This window comes from Moschus berezovskii, chromosome 13 (assembly GCF_049115385.1).
Source record: "Moschus berezovskii isolate FMDL1 chromosome 13, NW_MosBer_1.0, whole genome shotgun sequence".
NCBI lineage: Eukaryota > Metazoa > Chordata > Mammalia > Artiodactyla > Moschidae > Moschus > Moschus berezovskii.
The window spans coordinates 66349934-66369070 of record NC_142472.1 but is presented as its reverse complement, the minus strand read 5'-3'; the positions used below and the strand labels follow the sequence as shown (position 1 = coordinate 66369070).

The window sequence follows — 19137 nt, the reverse complement described above, 5'->3', positions numbered from 1 at the left end:
AATGAACACTCAGGACTGATCTCCTTTAGGATGGACTGGTTGGATCTCCTTCAAGAGTCTTCTCCAACACCACAGTTCAAAAGCATCAATTCTTCGGTGCTCAGCTTTCTTTATAGTCCAACTCTCACATCCATACATGACTACTGGAAAAACCATAGTCTTGACTAGATGGACCTTTGTTGGCAAAGTAATGTCTCTGCTTTTTAATATGCTATCTAGGTTGGTCATAACTTTCCTTCCAAGGAGCAAGCGTCTTTAAATTTCATGGCTGCAGTCACGATCTGCAGTGATTTTGGAGCCCAAAAAATAAAGTCTGACACTGTTTCCACTGTTTTTCCATCTATTTGCCATGAAGTGGTAGGACCAGATGCCATGATCTTAGTTTTCTGAATGTTGAGTTTTAAGCCAATTTTTTTCACTCTCATCAAGAGGCTCTTTAGTTCTTCTTCACTTTCTGTCATAAGGGTGGTGTCATCTGCATTTCTGAGGTTATTGATCCTGGCAATCTTGATTCCAGCTTGTGTTTCTTCCAGCCCAGCATTTTGCATGATATACTCTGAATATAAGTTAAATAAGCAGGGTGACAATATACAGCCTTGACGTACTCCTTTCCCTATTTGGAACCAGTCTGTTTTTCCATGTCCAGTTCTAACTGTTGCTTCCTAACCTGCATACAGGTTTCTCAAAGAGGCAGGTCAGGTGGACTGGTATTCCCATCTCTTTAAGAATTTTCCACAGTTTGTTGTGATCCACACAGTCTAGGTACATATACACAATGGAATATTTCTCAGCTAAAAAAAAAAAATGCATTTGAGTCAGTTCTAATGAGGTGGATGAATCTGGAACCTATTACACAGAGTGAAGTAACTCAGAAAGAGAAACACCAATGCAGAATACTAACGCATATATACGGAATTTAGAAAGACGGTAACAGTAACCCTGTATGCAAGACAGCAAAAGAGACACAGATGTAAAGAACAGGCTTTTGGACTCTGTGGGAGAAGGTGCGGGTGGGATGATATGAGAGAATAGCATTGAAACATGTATATTACCATGCGTAAGACAGATGACCAGTGCAAGTTCAATGCATGAAGCAGGGCACTCAAAGCTGGAGCTCTGGAACATCCCAGAGGGATGGGGTGGGGAGGGAAGAGGAAGGGGATTCAGGGTGGGGGACACATGTACCCATGGCTGATTCATGTCAACGTATGGGGAAACCATCACAATATTGTAAGGTAATTAGCCTCCCATTAAAATAAATAAATTTTTAAATAATAATAAAATGAGGACGAGAGTTGCACTTCCTCCTTTTGGGGTTGTTTATGAGGATTCCATGAGTTCATACATATAGAACGTTGAGAAGGTGCCAGCCCACGCTGAATGTCATTTGTGTGTTAGCCAACAACTTCACCCCACATCTGTGGCTGCGTGCACACCCTGAGTGTGGTGGGGTCAGGATCTTACTGGGACTGTCTGATGCTCTGATGACTTCTTTTCCCAAACACTCTTCCTACCCCATATGTCTTTCTTTCCCTCATAGAAACCATTAGTAATCTTCTCAAGTGAGTGTCTTCATCCCCAAATTATTCAAAGTCCTTCTTTTCCATTTATGGTAAGCATCCATTACTGTTTAGTGAATCATGTATCTCCACTGGTAGGTGATGAGGACACCATGGAAAAGTGAAATAGGCGTTGCCAGCGACTGTGGTGTCTCCTCTTGCCACCACTGAAGCTCCTGACCAGTGGGAAATGTCATTGGTCTGTGTTTTCACTGCTTTTGCGTCAACTGCACTTCAATTGACAGTGGTGCTCATGTTCAGTGAAACAGAAAGTAGCCAGGTGAGCAGAAAGCGCACGCAAAGAAAAGGACCAGAATCACCCATGAATTCCGATTGTTTTTAAAGCCATCCAGGTGAATTTTCACCAGTTCAAATCAATATGTTGGTGTTTGGTCACTAAGTCACATCTGACTCTTTCAGTATGGGCACACACTTAAGAGATAACTGCATGAGAGCGAATGTGGCCTAAAGGTAACTGGTCCATCCCTGAGTTCAGCCCATCACCTCAGCAACACACAGGTCCATTGCCAACAACACATCCCTCCTGGAAGTCATTAGGGCATCTCAAGTCAGCCTGGCCAAAGGAGAGCTCATCTTTCCCCACAAACCTGCTTTTCTTCCTCTTTTTTCTATCTCAGTTAAACATCAATATCAGACAAGTTGCTTATGCCAGAAACATCAAGGTCAACTCCTCTCCTGCTTTTCCTATCCCCATCCCCAGGCTCTGGACTCCCTGTGCTTCCTAAATAGCCTAAGACTATGCCTCTTCTGTATACCCACTGACTCTGCCTGCAGCTGTAAGTATTGCTGTGTAACAACAATCCCCAAACAGTGGCTTGAGTCAGCTGATCCAGACCAAGCTCAGTTGGGTGGCTCTTACCACATGTCTTTGGGTGTCCGGTCCTGGCTGATGGAGGCCAGGCTCAGCTAGGCTGGGTCTGCTCCACATGGCTCTCATCCTCCTTTCTGGCTTCAGTAGGCTGGCCCAAGTGTGTTCTTCTCGTGGAAATGTCAGAAGCACAGGAAGGCAAGCCAAAACACATGCTACTGTTGTGTGTTTCTATTGGCCAAAGCTAGCCTTATGGTCTCATCCAAAGTCAAAGGGTAGGGAAATGCACTTTAACCATTTTGTGGAAGGAAGTACAAAGCCACATAGCAGAGAGAAAGGTGACAAGAGAGAATAAAGAACCAGGGCCAAAATGTAATTTCCCACATCCCTGTTATCTCTTACTAGACACATCACTCATTTTCTAACTACTTCTGACATGATCCTAACATCCCTTTATTAAAACTTTCCACTGCCCCCTTATCACTCCCAAATTGAGCTGAAGCCCTGTACAACTTGGCTCCAATCCATTTTTCCTTCTGCATCTGTTGCCGTGTTTCAGAGTTACTCACCACCCACTTCCAAATGTGCTTGTTTTTCATACTGATCTGTGCCTTCATAAACAGTCTTCCCTCTTCCTGCAGTGATCTCCCCCGCATTTGGGGTTATTGTGAGATGTCATTGACCCATCAAAACCCAATTCACCTGGAGCCTCTTCCAGAAAGCCTTCTCAGAGGTCCTGTGGAGAGAAAATTGCTCCTTCCTTTGTGGTATGATAGTGAATTGAAGTTGCTTCATGCTCATACTTAACTCGTATCAGCTTGGGGATACGTGCTCAACCACAGAGAGTTTAAATAATTCCACCCACCATTCAACTCCATGATCGTGGGAGTACCGAGACTTCACTCTGCTGTTACATTAGTCATCCTTCAGTTCCAGAAGCCTCTTGTAGATGAAAAACACAGCCTGCTGAGCAGGGGTCTAGTGTTTAAATGATACAAGACTCATAACAGCCATGCCGCAAGCCTTTATTTCATTTACTATCGGGGTCCAGCCCCGATATGACCCAGGGTATCCTCGGGATGAACGGCGTCGGCGTCAGAGAGAGAGAGAGAGAGACAGGGGCTGATGATTCCTTGGTTTACGCTGGAAACCAATAAAACCCCAGCACGGGGCTTGCTCTGTTTACGTAGGCCGCAGGCGCCCTCTCGAATCACTTGAGGCACCCCACCAGGGCACCCCCTCGAGTGGGTCTTAGAAGCCCAGGCAGATAAGTAAACTCAGAGGGCCCAGCACTCCAAGGATCTCAACCAGAAAAAGGAGAATAGAGAAAAGGATGGAAAAAGAGAAAGAACGACACGGGGAGACCAAGCTTCAGTGAGCAAGGCCCAAAACTTTATTTTCCAGTGCTGCTTTTATACCCTAAGTTATGCGCATAAGAAACAGAGAAAGGGAGGTATAGATTCACACCAAAATCACGTGGGGTCAGCAGTCTTGACCCTTATCAGGATCAGGGCTTATTTTTGTGTGATAAAAGTTTTAGGTGATTTACATCATCTTCTGGCCAGGGGGCCTGCTAACAGTTTTATGGCCCTCTCTCCTGACAATAGGTTAGTTAGCAAGTAAAAGACTTTTCTTTTAAGGTGACTTTCCTAAAGTTAGGTGGTAGACACATAACAAAGTTACATTCCTATAAGGCACCGGTGTAGTGAGCTGCAAGAAAGGAATTTATTAACTTAAGATCTGATGTGGTTAAATCAAAGGATTAATATATTTCCAAGGATACAATAGATAGAGGAAACTGCAGCAAGCATTGATTCAACCATGAAATCTTTTCTAGTACTATTCTAATGATTTTAACTTCTTCAACAGGTTCCTGTATTTTAGAATATTAGGCTTTCTGTCCTTGCATGGCTGGGAGGCTATAAACAGTCACACTCATAGTTGTAGGAGCCCGGACAAACTTGTCATGCAAGTTAGAAAGCTATCAGAGGGGCTTGGATTGGAACACTCCTATTAAGCCGAGGAGAACTTTTAAACTACAGCTCTGAATTAATGTTTTCAGAGAAAGGTGGTTGGGGGGAAGCCCCTGTAAGTATTAGAGGACTTGGTAAGAGGCGTAAGATAGTAAAGCAGTCAGACTCCAGTTTTCTTTGGGGTAGATGCTCAGGTAAGTCCAGGGGGTTCCTCGAGCCCTGATTAGCCTTTGCCCGTCAGGCCTCTTCCCCAGTTGACCTTTGCCACAGGTAGGATTTCCCTCGCTGGCTCCCGGCATCTCCCCCTTTTTTATTTCTTAAAATAGCCAGATGTAGTTCAGCTGCGAGCTTCTGACAATACAAGGAAGAATTATAATGAGAAGCAAAATTACAGCAGCCACAGCAATATAGCTGAAAACAGTAGATAGAATGTTTTTTCCAGAAATGAAGTTAGAGAAAGTATGAAAAAAGTCATTTGCTACTCCTCCGGCAGTAAAATCTAGTCGGGAGTGTTCCAAGGTCTTTATCTGGTTATGAAGTTTTCCTAAATCTAAACTAATGCTGGAACTGTTCCAAACCCCCAAAATGTGGTTTTTAATTTTCTCCCAGTCATAATCTGTGTCATTTACTCTTAGGGGTGTAACACATATCCACCGATAGTCAGCATGACAGGACAATGCCAATTTTACTTTTAAAGCCTGTAATTCAGTCCCAATATACATCATCGCCTCTTCTAGGGCATTTACCCTTATTTCTAGCTTCCTATCTATAACTTCCTGTGTAGCTAGCATTAAAGAAACATCTTTGGACATATTGTCAACATATTGAGCAGTATGTACTTGTTGAGTCAATGACTGCTGCTGCAGTAACAGAAGTGATTGCTACTACTAAAGCTGAAATTCCTAGGATAAGCAAGCCCACAGATCATTGAGGTCACATTAAATCTTGTAGTTGTAGCACAGCAAGACCATAGTTATCATACCAACGAGTAGTTAAAGTTACGGGCACCATTAGATAGGGTGGTCATTGTAATATCACAAAAGAGCAGACATTGTATTGGGGAGTCAGACAAGATGAGAGCATACATTGTTTACAAGACACTACATTAGGTCCGCCTGAATAATTCATACGTATATTAATTCGCTCAGAGTGATTAGTAAAGAGAAAAACATAGGGAGACAGTAAGCAAAAATATTCTTTGGTCGAATTAGAGTAATGGGGGCAGTAGCGGCAAGCAAAGTACAGAAGCAAAAATGCATTACAGGAGCATTAAGTTCTACATTAGGTTACAGCGTCTAATCTGAAATCACACCCATAATATCATTTTTCAGGATATCTTGGAAATAGTTATTTCCCAGGATGTTTGAACCATAGCTACCTTATTTTGACTTTTAATTGTAAAATTTTTTTTTTCTTTAGAGCCAAAGCAGATGTCACCATTAATGATGTCAGTGTTTTTCTAGGTATGAGAAGATGCAAGAATTGGAACTCATACTCTGGACCACTGTCTTACTAGCCTTCTGATCCAGGAAAATATTCCCTCTTGTTGCTTTTTCTCATACCCAGAGTCACACAATTACAATTATTGATCTCATATGGAACTGCATATCAGCATTATATCACAGGCTCAGTGAAACAAGTGACATAGAAAATAATATAGCCATAGCTAGCAGTTATTAGTAAAATAAGAATTATCAGTCGAGAACTTTTATTAGATAAAGCTTGGTATACCCCAAGTCACCTGACTTCATTTGTTAAATGACTATAGCCTGGTGTTAATCTCCTGGTTGCACATTATGGAGCATCTGACCTTTATCGAACTGTCTCAGCAGTGAGTCTTAGTAAACACTAGACCTTAATTAACAAAACTAGAAACTTAATTTATCAATTTACAAAACTTAATATTAGAGGTCTAAGAAGTCAGGAAAACATTATAAATGATCATACGAATCAGGTCCAGCGTCTTGGGCAAGCTGTCTACCTCTGGTGTCATCGTCTTCTCATCCTGGTGCAGTGTAGTTTCTTCTGAAAAAAGTCCTTCCATCCAGGTTGGAGACAGTCCCTTAAATTATGTCTTTTTTTTTTTTTTTTTCAGTCCTGGTTGCAGGTCATGAGGCATCTGATCTTCATCCAAAGATGAAGTAATTTACTGAGATAAGCTTCAGAAACAAACTTAGGGTGTTCTTTAAGAATTCAATTAAATTTTATATTAATATCACATAACAGCAAAGATCTATTCAGGAAATGAGTCTTAGTAGATACAGACTTCCGTTAACAAACTTGAATTCAACATTCATTGAAACATCTTTTTTGGTTTTTTTTTTTTTTACTCTCATTTTTATCAAATATAACCAAATTAAGACTTGTTTACAAAATAGATCTGTTCTCAATAAACTTGACCTGATTATTTATATAACCATAGACTTTTTTTTTTTTTTTTTGCTGAAACTTTTATGGAGTCTCAAACTTAACTTTAAAATAAAACCTTTCAGGGCTAGCAAAATCATCCCAAAGGCTTATCACAGATTTCGCCTAACAGATCTAAGTGAATTCCTCCCTTTATTTTTTAGTGAGATAACCTTTCTAATTTATCTGATAAAGTTACTGGAAGCCTAAGAGTTTCCAGTCTCTGAAGGGGTCAGATAAAAATGTTAAATGCTTTAATTTGTTTAATAAATACCATTTTACCAAATTACTGTTAAATCATAATTAGTTTGAGGGGAAGGTTTCCTAAGATCTGGAAAACACAGATTCAAACCAGTAATTTTTCAGAAACCATAAAAGTTATAAGCATATTTGCCAGTTCATTTGGTCCTTTTGTTAACCTTTTTACAGTGATTAGGTTTTCCACTAGAATCTTTTAATTTTTTACCCAGTTCAGAAACTTATATTTATCCTAAAGTCCTTTCCATAAATCTTCTGGAAGAGGAAGAATTTTTACAAGAAACTTGGTTAGTGCTGTGATAACACTTTAAGATAGTAATCAGAATTATGGCAACATTTTACCTGAATATATCAGAATTTATGTATAAATTGTTTCTAGGATATCTGTATTAGTAACATCTACCATACAATATAGCCGAGATTTATTATTTACTTGACAATACTTTCTATGTAATTTAATCATGGAAGTTGAACCCAATTACTCTAATATGTCGCTTTGGGATGTTTCAGGGGCCCTCTGAAGCATCCCAAAGTTAGCTAGAAGCCAAAAGTGCTACATCAGATTGATTTAGAAAGTTTTGTCAACAAATATCAGAAAGGTTTAGAGCATTCAGTCAGATGGGATTATAGGTCACTATGAAATAATAGCTATTCACTCAGCCATAGTAACAATATAGGATTTCAGAGGAAAATATGGAACAGACCATAAAACTTAAATCTATTGTCAAATGCAAGTTTAAAATCTCAAGAAAACGTTTATTTATACACAAAACTCTTTCCTTGGGGTCCACTTTCCACAAAACCTTTTTGTACCCATTTTTTTCCCTATCCTGGAACAGCCAACTGTAAGTCAGACCTACTACCTTTTTCCTTCATAAAATGTAACTTCATTCTTCATACCTTCTTTACTAAACACATATATCTTACTTCCCTTAAGCAACCAAGAATTTACCTTTATATTAGCATTCTATAGATTGGTGAACATAAATATCAGTGATAACTTAAAAAAATTTTAGCGAACATCTCAGGATGGCATCAAACATTATTTATTAATAGTCTAAAATCTTTAGTTTTTTTGTAAGTTAGTATTCAGCAGTGAATGTTTCAGAATCTTATTTTATTTGGAAATGACCTAGCTAGTCAATAAACTTTTGTTACTTAATTTAGCACAACCTTAGAAATTCAGGTTACCAAAATTTAGAGAAACTGTTTTAGACAGACATTTTTAATCTTAATAGGGTTTATCTAAAAAACTCATCTCATTTACTTTTTTTTTTTAACTAGAGGTACCTTTTTTGCCAACAAACTTATGACAGATATAACAATATAACAATATTTAACTTATAATAAACCTAGGTACAATGAAAATATGCTTAATGTTAATGACTCTTAGACATGTCTATATTGGATTAGCAAGCAAACATTAATACTAGATATTTAATATTGACTATTTATCAGTTCACGTGACTCTGAAACTCAGGTTAATTTTTTTTGTACTTAGAATTGTCTGATTTGTAAGCGCTTATTTATTTATTTTTTAGGCCAATTAAATTAGAGCTCATAGCTTCAGCAATATTGTAAAATAAACAAGAAACAAAAAACAAAAGACACACACTGAGACATACATAAATCCAGACAGACAGACTTTAAAGTCTCTTGTTCCTTACAGGTCGGGGCACTCTGGCCAGTTGTCTGCATCAGGAGGAGACCAGGGACAAAAGTGTCCCAGTTGCGGCCGCTGGGTCTGGTCCATTGGCAGGCAAGCTGGCCCCTGAGTACCTCGAGTACTTTTTTAGAAACCCAATTTTAACTGCATTCGGTCTTCATCGGCCCCAAATTTATCAATTTTTGCCAACATTCCCTGCGTAATATGTTCTGGGCCATGTCTGTCAAAGTATATTAGGTTTGAGACCGCGAGGGTTAACTCTCATATGCAAACTATTTGTAGTAGTGGGACAATGTGAACAAGAACGAACAATCTCCCAAGCAGATTCTCGAGGAATCTTAAAATGATATCTTAAAGCCATAGCATTTTGATGGTGCAGTGAGTGAGAAGTTTGGGCCTCTTCAAAAGCAGAGGCCACTGTAATCTTGGTCAATGCATCTGCCAAATCATTGAAAGCATTTAAAGGGCCAGGCAGCCCAGAATGAGCTCGAATGTGGCCAATAAAAAATGGTCGGTTTCGCTTCCAAATTTGTTGCTGTAATTTGGTTAGTAAATGAAATATTGTGGTTTTATTTTCAGGCAGAACTGCAGTCTCAATATGTGGGAATAATCTGACTACATAATGAGTCAGAAAAAAGGTTGAAATCTTCTTCTGCAAACATGACAAAGGCTTCTATAACAGCTGTGAGTTCAGCTCTTTGAGCTGAAGTCTCCTGTGTTTGCAGAACCTTATGTTGATTTTTTGTAACTATAGAGGCTCTGCCATTAGCTGACCCGTCAGTAAAGGCTAGGTGAGCGCCTGGAATGGGGAGTTGTCTGCATCTAACAGGGAAGATAACCGGGTGTCTAGATATAAAATTTAACAAAACATGTGAGGGTAAATGATGTAAAATTTGACCGAAATAGTTTCCTATAGCAATTTGCCAATCTTCATCAAACATTAAAAGAGCATCAAGCTGTTCTTTGTTATATGGAATTGCAATCTCTGATGGCTCTTTACCAAATAGTTCAATGCTCCGCCTTCTTCCTTTTAATATCAAAGTAGCTATCAGCCCCGGATTAGAAGCCACTATCTTTTTTGCTTGAGCAGGAAGATGGACCCATTGTAAGGGGCCGTTTTGCCATAAGACTCCCCTAGGTGCAATGGGGGTAGCTAAGCAAAAGAATTGCCAAGTGGCTGCTAAATCTATTTGTTTTACATAACTATTAGATAGGGCGTTTTTCACTGTAAGCAAGGCTTCTTGAGCCTCAGTAGTTAATTGCCTTTTTGAAGCTGGGTCGGGATCCCCGCGCAAAATATTAAAGAGAGGTTTTAGCTCAGCAGTGGTTAATTTCAAGTAAGGCTGAATCCAGTTAATATCACCTAAAAGTCTTTGAAAGTCATTAAGAGTAACAAGATGATCTTTTCTTAATTGTAGTGGGGCATGAGTCACTGTTTCTGAATGTATAATCCTTCCTAAATAAGTTATGGGTGGGTTGGTTTGAATTTTTTCCGGGGCAATTTTTAAGCCTCTAGCTGATAACGCCTGAGTTAACTCTTGGAGGACAGTTTGTAAATGAGCTCTATCTGGATGAGCTATTAAAATATCATCCATATAATGAATCATATATACCTGCTCATATTTAGCCCTAATATCTTGTATAGCGGTATTAACAAATTTTTGACATAAGGTGGGGCTATATTTTTTTATTTCCTGAGGTAACACTTTTTATTGAAACCTCAAATAGGGCTGTTTAAAATTTTCTGACGGCAGGCTAAAAGCAAATCGCTTTTTATCCATGGCGTTTAAGGGAATAGTGAAAAAGCAGTCTTGTAAATCAATTACAATTGTATTATATCCCTCTGGAACAGCTACTGGGGAGGGGAGCCCTGGCTGTAAGGCCCCCATGTCCTCCATAGTGGCATTAATAGCCCTAAGATCTTGTAAAAGCCTCTCAAGGTGTGGATCAAACTCATCTCCGGGGCTAGAGAGAACTCTTCTCTGGGGAACTTCCAGCGGTGGTCTCTCGCCCCTATAAGGGGGGGGAGGCAAAGGGGGACGAGAATGTCCCACATATTTGGTCTCTAGTTTTGGAGAGCCTTTCTGATGTTTAGATTTTGAGGACAGTTTATTTGAGGATTTTTTTTTTTTTTTTAAGCTTTTAGGAGTATCAATAGCTAAAAGGTATTCATCCTCATCAGAATGGTATTGATCTATTATCTTATCTAAATCTTCCTCATCTTGAGGAGGAGCAGAGGGTGAAACCTGTTCTTTTTCATCCCCGCTTTCTGAATGACTATTGGTGTTCTTGGTGGCTTGATAACTAGGTATAGCCTCTTTATTTCCACTACCTTTTTTAATGGGTGGTCGTTTAGATTCATGGGCAGGATCTAAAGCATCTCTGATTATATTCCATAAATAAAAGGTATTGGTGGGCACTTTTTCTGGACCCTGCTGAGTATAGTAAATTTTTAGCTGTTTTCTCACCTTTTTCCAGGTATCTAAATTAACAGTGCAGTAATTTAGCTTTTTTGACCTTAATTCCTCTTTTCTTTAATAGTTATAAAATGACTCGTATAAAGAGTTGTCATCCTTTTGACTTACTGTTACCCGTGTCTGAAGTTTTAGTCTCTTAAAGAAAGTGTAAACCCTTCCACTTTTACTCACCCTACCTATCTTATGCAGGGGGGTTCCGGAAACCCTAAGTGGGATCCTTAGCCGTCCCGAAAACTGGACAATGGGGGAGACTTACCCTCGGAAGCCTGGTTCGGGCGCCACTTATCGGGGTCCAGCCCCGATATGACCCAGGGTATCCTCGGGATGAACGGCGTCGGCGTCAGAGAGAGAGAGAGAGAGACAGGGGCTGATGATTCCTTGGTTTACGCTGGAAACCAATAAAACCCCAGCACGGGGCTTGCTCTGTTTACGTAGGCCGCAGGCGCCCTCTCGAATCACTTGAGGCACCCCACCAGGGCACCCCCTCGAGTGGGTCTTAGAAGCCCAGGCAGATAAGTAAACTCAGAGGGCCCAGCACTCCAAGGATCTCAACCAGAAAAAGGAGAATAGAGAAAAGGATGGAAAAAGAGAAAGAACGACACGGGGAGACCAAGCTTCAGTGAGCAAGGCCCAAAACTTTATTTTCCAGTGCTGCTTTTATACCCTAAGTTATGCGCATAAGAAACAGAGAAAGGGAGGTATAGATTCACACCAAAATCACGTGGGGTCAGCAGTCTTGACCCTTATCAGGATCAGGGCTTATTTTTGTGTGATAAAAGTTTTAGGTGATTTACATCATCTTCTGGCCAGGGGGCCTGCTAACAGTTTTATGGCCCTCTCTCCTGACAATAGGTTAGTTAGCAAGTAAAAGACTTTTCTTTTAAGGTGACTTTCCTAAAGTTAGGTGGTAGACACATAACAAAGTTACATTCCTATAAGGCACCGGTGTAGTGAGCTGCAAGAAAGGAATTTATTAACTTAAGATCTGATGTGGTTAAATCAAAGGATTAATATATTTCCAAGGATACAATAGATAGAGGAAACTGCAGCAAGCATTGATTCAACCATGAAATCTTTTCTAGTACTATTCTAATGATTTTAACTTCTTCAACAGGTTCCTGTATTTTAGAATATTAGGCTTTCTGTCCTTGCATGGCTGGGAGGCTATAAACAGTCACACTCATAGTTGTAGGAGCCCGGACAAACTTGTCATGCAAGTTAGAAAGCTATCAGAGGGGCTTGGATTGGAACACTCCTATTAAGCCGAGGAGAACTTTTAAACTACAGCTCTGAATTAATGTTTTCAGAGAAAGGTGGTTGGGGGGAAGCCCCTGTAAGTATTAGAGGACTTGGTAAGAGGCGTAAGATAGTAAAGCAGTCAGACTCCAGTTTTCTTTGGGGTAGATGCTCAGGTAAGTCCAGGGGGTTCCTCGAGCCCTGATTAGCCTTTGCCCGTCAGGCCTCTTCCCCAGTTGACCTTTGCCACAGGTAGGATTTCCCTCGCTGGCTCCCGGCAATTTACCAGTCAACCAAAGGAACATCTATCTGGCTGTGTGGTCTTGTTTCAAGTCAGGACCTTCCAGTTCCATCTTGGAAATTCAAGGGACTTTCAGTGGTAGATCATCTATAGTAAATGTTTATGTCATTGTGACTTTAGAATCTTCCCGTGTGGAAGATGCTCCTGTACCGTATTTCCTATAGATTTATGTCAGATGGAATTTTAATCTTTATGTCGGTGTTTCCGAGCTAAGTTACGAGGGTCTCATTTATGGCTCATGGTTCTTTATGGCCGCTGCCTGTGGCTGTGCAGGTCATATACTCTAAAGGGGCACTAGTCATGCCAGAGTCTATGTTAATGGACTGTGTAGTAGTCATGGTGCCAGCTTCCTTGTCTCCCAGTGGCTGGTACGTAGTGACTGCTCAAGAAACATGTGGATGAATGAGTGAAGGAGAAAGAGACGACGACAGACTGAGCCAAATGTTCCCAAAATGGGTTTCCCAAGCGGTGCAGTGGTAAAGAACCCACCTGCCAATGCAGAAGAAGCAGGTTCAGTTTCTGGGCTGGGAAGATCCCCTGAAGAAGGAAATGGCAACCCGCTCCAGTATTCTTGCCTGGAACATTCCATGGACAGAGGAGCCTGGTGGACTGTAGTCCATGGGGTTGCAAGAGTCCGACATGACTAAGTGAATAAATCACCACCATCACCACTTGGTGGCTCAGTGGTAAAGAATCCACCTGCCAATGCAGGAGACGCAGGTTCAATCCCTGGGCTGGCAAGATTCCCTGGAGAAGGAAATGGCAACCCAGTCCAGTATTCTTGCCTGGAAAATTCCATGGACAGAGGGACCTGGCGGGCTACAGCCCATGGGGTCACAAAGAGTTGGACACGACTGAGCTCACACACACAAATATTCCCAAGTGAGAGATTTAAGAGTCAGTGTTCCAATGAAAATTCAGACAGGTTTTGCTCCAGCAAAATTAAGACCGTGTTATCATAGGTGCCTGTGATGAAATGTACCTGTCAACCCACCTGAAATGTCTTATTTAACTACCAAACAATCACCTTTCATCCTGTGAACCAATTGAAACGATGGTTCCTACAAGGACATCATTCTTCACAAACATTACCAATGGCATGATAGCCCTGTGCCTAATACCCTAGTGGACATTGTGAGACATGTATGTGGCGAGACAGGTCTAGGTGCTAGATGAATCTTGCCCTCCAAGTCACTGTAGACTTAAATTTTCCTTGATTTCCCTTGGATGGTCATACAACTTAAAAGAGAGCCACTATGAATAAGAACAAGGTTTTTATCAGATTATCTGATAAAATATGGTAAACATTCCTTAAGTACTGTGGCCGGCAAACTTTTCACCCCATGGGAGAAGGTTGCCAAGGTAAACAGTCAGCTTCGCACTTGGAATCCGATGTTCTGCCAGAGGACACAGGGAAGGGGACTGACCCACTCGGGATGTGTGGGCCTCTGGGTGGATGTGGCCCAAGGAGGGGTCCAAAAGACAGCATGACGCGGGCAGTGGTGGTCCAACTATGCCTCACCCCACCCCCAACCACAGGCCCAGGAAGCTCTGACAGAACACGGGGTTCACCCCGTCCCCCCAGATTGTTCTTCCCTCTGTCTCCAGCAGCAAGACGATCACCACCTGGCCACCCCACCAGCACGACAGTTAGCAGGATGCCTCACCAGCCAGGGCTTGGTGTGTCCACTAGAGGAAGTACCTGGTGAATAAAGGGTTCCATAAATGTTAAATGAATGAACAAAGTGATGAATAAACCAAAGAAATAAGCAAACCAACGGAGTGCAGCAGTATAGGGAACATTTGTGGGGGAAGGCACTCCAGTAACCCTGGGAAGTTCTAAATGGTGTAAATGGATCTTCCCAACCCAGGGATCGAACCCATGTCTCTTATGTCTCCTGCGTTGGCAGGCAGGTTCCTTATTGCTAGCACCACCTGGGAAGCAAATGTTTTACACCTAATGCTTAATGTACAACTCTTCCCTAAGGGCCCTGGTATCCTTTCCAAATGCGTGGAGACTTGACTGTATTGTTCAATGGAAGATAGGTTCAACCTGGTGCAGTACCACACCAAGGTCGTCCTAATACCAGGCAGTTTGGGAACCAGTAATAGTTCTTGAGTTTGGGGCTGCTGTTGTGTATGCCCAGCTATGTCCCTTCAGTCGTGTGTCCAGCTCTTTGCCATTGTATGGACTGTAGGCCACCAGGCTCCTCTGTCCATGGGAGTCTCCAGGAAAGAATACTGGAGTGGGTTGCCATTCCTTCCTCCAGGGATCTTCCCGACCCAGGGATGGAACCCCAATCTCTTATGTCTCCTGCATTGGCAGGCAGCTGGGTGCCCCAACACTCCTATTTGCACCTGAACTTGGGTTCAGAATTTCATACGATCAAGGTGTCAGTTCAAATGGAGCTTCTGTTTCTGCCAAGACCTTGCCTGTCATCGCGGGCCACCTTCATGAAGTAGTCACCGTGCTTTCTTTGGGGTTTCTTTCTGTGTGTCGCTAGGTGAATACTCCACGGAGGAGGCGCAGGACCCTTTCCTGGTCAGCATCCACATCATCGCGGACCCAGGGGAATCCCGCCCCCTGCAGGAGGCCATCGACAAGGTCTTGGCGTGGATCCACCCGGACCTCCCGCTGTTCAGGGTCTCGGAAAGGCGGGCGTGCCGCCGGCGGAGGAGGGTCCCCAAGGCGGCCCAGCCGGCGCTGGCGGTGGTGCTCTTCCTGCAGGAGGAATACGGCGAGGAGCCGATCCTGCAGCTGCACCGCACGCTGCAGCGGCCGCCCTGGCGCCACCACCACACGGAGCGCGTGCCCGGCAGGTTCCTGCCCTACCTGCCCTGCAGCCAGGACTTCTTCACGCTGGCCCCGGGGACGCCGCTCTGGGCCATCCGGCCGGTGCACTACGGCAAGGAGATCGTGCGCTTCACCATCTACTGTCGCCATGACAACTACGCCGACATCCTCAAGTTCTACGAGCTGATCCTCAGGCGGAGCCCCAGCCAGAAGAAAGCGGACTTCTGCATCTTTCCTATTTTTTCCAATCTGGACGTGGACATCCAGTTCTCCCTCAAGAGACTGCCCTGTGACCAGACCCCGGTCCCCACAGACTCCTCCGTGCTGGAGTTCCGGGTCAGGGACATCGGCGAGCTGGTGCCGCTCTTGCCCAACCCTTGCAGCCCCATCAGTGAGGGGCGCTGGCAGACGGAGGACCATGATGGCAACAAGATCCTTCTGCAGGTACCTGGGGGAATGTCCGTCTGTCTGCCTGTGTCTGTCTCCCCTTGATGATAACAGAGAAACAAGTGAAATGGCTTTTCCTGAAACCCTAGCACGTACCTGTTACAAAACAAGGAGTTAAGAAAAAGGAGGAATCAGTGACCCTCTTTCTGGCTTGAAGACCAAATCAAGGTGTCCATACTCTAATTTAACAGTTTCCACTTTGCTGCCAAGGTCATGTGCCCCGTGCCAGCAATAGCTGATTCCTCTAGTGTCACTACCTGTAACGAGCATCCATCCACTAAATGCTTGTGGTTCCAGGGGATCTTGAATGAGCTGATATCCCAGAGAATTTGCTATTAAAGATTATTTAGTCTACTCCTTCACAAGTAGGAGGTTTTTACCAATGAATTCTTCATTTTCACAAAGGAATTTCAGGAAAAGTCATCCGTGACAATTGTAAAATATGTTGACATTCAATAGAGAAAATATGTTTTCTTCTTTGCTCTGGTGCCTCCCCTACTTTCTACCCTTCACCCTTCTGCTACTGGGCATTATGTTGTTAAAATTCAGTGATTACTGGGAAATGACTTCTAGGTGTTTTGAGGAGTACTGCGGTGTCTTTGTGGCTTCTGGTTTCATTAAGCTTGGGAAGAGGGGAGTAAATAACATAGAAGGAAATGGAGGCAGCAGGCTCTTCTGTTGCTTCTGTGTTTACTGTCTTGGTTCAGTTACTGGACCCCTTTCTCCTGCCAGGGCTTCCCTGGTGGCTCAGAGGGTAAAGCGTCTGCCTGCATTGCAGGAGACCTGGGTTCGATCCCTGGGTCAGGAAGATCCCCTGGAGAAGGAAATGGCAACCCACTCCGGTACTCTTGCCTGGAAAATCCCATGGACAGAGAAGCCTGGTAGACTACAGTCCATGGGATCGCAAAGAGTCAGAGATGACTGAGCGACTTCACTTTCACTTTTCTTTCACTTTCTCTTCCCATCCTTCCAGCGATTATCCCAACTCTTTAGAAATCATTAAGTTACACTCTTGAATTCAAAATTGAGCATATAGATTTAACAATGTCCTATATATGCCCTACCTGATACATGCTTTCAAGACCCAGGCTTTCTAGAATTACTAATAACAGGTAAATCAGTTCCAGACATATACATCTTTCTGAAATGCCTCTGCCTTTCGCATCTCGGTTTTCACAAACGGCTACCTGAGAGGAGAAAGCTGATAGCAAGTTAGGCGACGTTGTCTTGAAAGGTGCTGGCTGATTATATTTACTTGAATCACAGGTAAAGTTTCATACTTTCTGTTGGTTTTAGCATTAAACATCAGAAGTATAATCCACATATTGCAAAATGAAGTGAGAATTTGGCACATGTCAGATACCTGGTTCAACCTATAGCTAGGCCACATTGCTCAAGTCAAAAAAGTCACCTTGAAATATTTATGATTTAAAGGAAATAGGTAATTTTCATATTTCTCTTTGAATTATGCAAATAAGATATAATATTGCTTTATTATTCACTGAACTAAACGCTATTTAATTTTTATTTTATATTGGAGTATAGGTGATTTACAGTGTTGTGTTCGTTTCAGGTATACAGCAAAGTGTTTCAGTTATACATATATCTATTCTTTTTCAGATTCTTTTTTCATAAGGTTATTATGGAGTATTAAGTGGAATTCCTTGTGCTGTACAACAGGTCCTTGTTGATTGTCTATTTTATATATAGTTTATATGTATGTTAATCCCAGCCTTCCAGTTTACCCTTTGCCCTCCACCTTTCCCCCTTTGATAACCATAAGTTTGTTTTTGAAGTCTGTACATCTGCTTCTGTTTTTTAAATAAGTTTATTTCTATAATTTTTAAGATTCTATATATAAGTGATATTATATTTGTCTTTGACATATTTCACTTAGTATGTTAATCTCTAGGTCCATCCATGTTGCTGCAAGTGGCATTATTTTAATCTTTTTTATGACTGATATTCCATTGTACATATGTGCCATATCTTCTTTATCCATTTATTTGTCAGTGGTTGCTTCCATGCTTAGGCTATTAAGGAGTGCTGCAATGAACACTGGGGTATACGTATTCTTTTTGAATTATGGTTTTCTCCAGATATATGCTTAGGAATGGGATTGCTGGATCACATGGTATTTCTGTTTGTTTTTTAAGGAACCTCAGTGTGGATCTTCATAATGATTGTACCAATTTACATTCCTACCAAGAGTGTAGGAGAGTTCCTTTTTCTCCACACCCTCTCCAGCATTTATTGTTTGTAGATTTTTTGATGCTGGCCATTCTGACCAGTGTGAAGTGATACTTCATTGTAGTTTTGATTTGCATTTCCCTAATAATTAGTGATGTTGAACATCTTTTCATGGGTTTTTTTTTTTTTTTGGCTATCTTTATGTTGTCTTTGGAGAAATGTCTATTTAGATCTTGTGCCTATTTTTTGATTGGGTTGTTTGTGTTTTTGATACTGAACTACATGAGCTGTTTATATATTTTAGAGGTTAATCTTTTGTTGGTTGCGCCATTTGCAAATAGTTTCTCCATTCTTTGGGTTGTCTTTTCGTTTATGGTTTCCTTTGCTGTGCAAAAGCTTTTAAGTTTAGTTAGGTCCCATTTGTTTATTTTTGTTTTTATTTTCACTTCTGTAGGCTATGGATAGAAGAAGATCTTGCTGCGATTTATGTCAGAGAGTACTCTGCCTATGTTTTTCTCGAAGGGTTTTACAGAATCTGGTCTTACATTTAGGTCTTTAATCCATTTTGACACTTTTCTGTGTGTGGTGCTAGTGTTCTACTTTTATTCTTTTACGTGCGGCTGTCCATTCTCCCAGCGCCACTGATTGAAGACTGTGTTTCATTGTACGTTCTTGACTTCTTTGTCATAGATTAATTGACCAAAGGTGCAGGGGGTTAATTCTGGGCTTTTTATCCAGTTCCATTGATCTATAAGTCTGTCTTGCACTGGTAGTATAGTCTGTAGCTTGGTAGTATAGTCTGAAGTCAGGGAGCCTGATTCCCCAGCTCTGGTTTTCTTTCTCAAGATTGCTTTTGTTCCTCATGGTCTTTTGTGTTTCCATATGAATGTTAAGATTTTATTATTCTAGAGCTGCAAAAAAAAAAACTGCCTTTGATAATTTGATAGAGATTGCATTGAATCTGTAGACTACCTTGGGCAGTATAGTCATTTTGACAATAT

General features: G+C 41.7%; 1 protein-coding gene across 1 annotated transcript in view; it reads left to right on the top strand.

Annotated features, from left to right (window-relative positions):
* The window catches only part of FAM124A (family with sequence similarity 124 member A), a 130391-nt gene that overhangs the window by 36167 nt on the left and 75087 nt on the right, over positions 1–19137 (top strand). The window contains exon 3 of the mRNA XM_088842734.1: positions 15210–15943. Coding sequence (XP_088698860.1) covers positions 15210–15943 — 734 coding nt within the window. The remainder of the gene's footprint in view (positions 1–15209; positions 15944–19137) is intronic.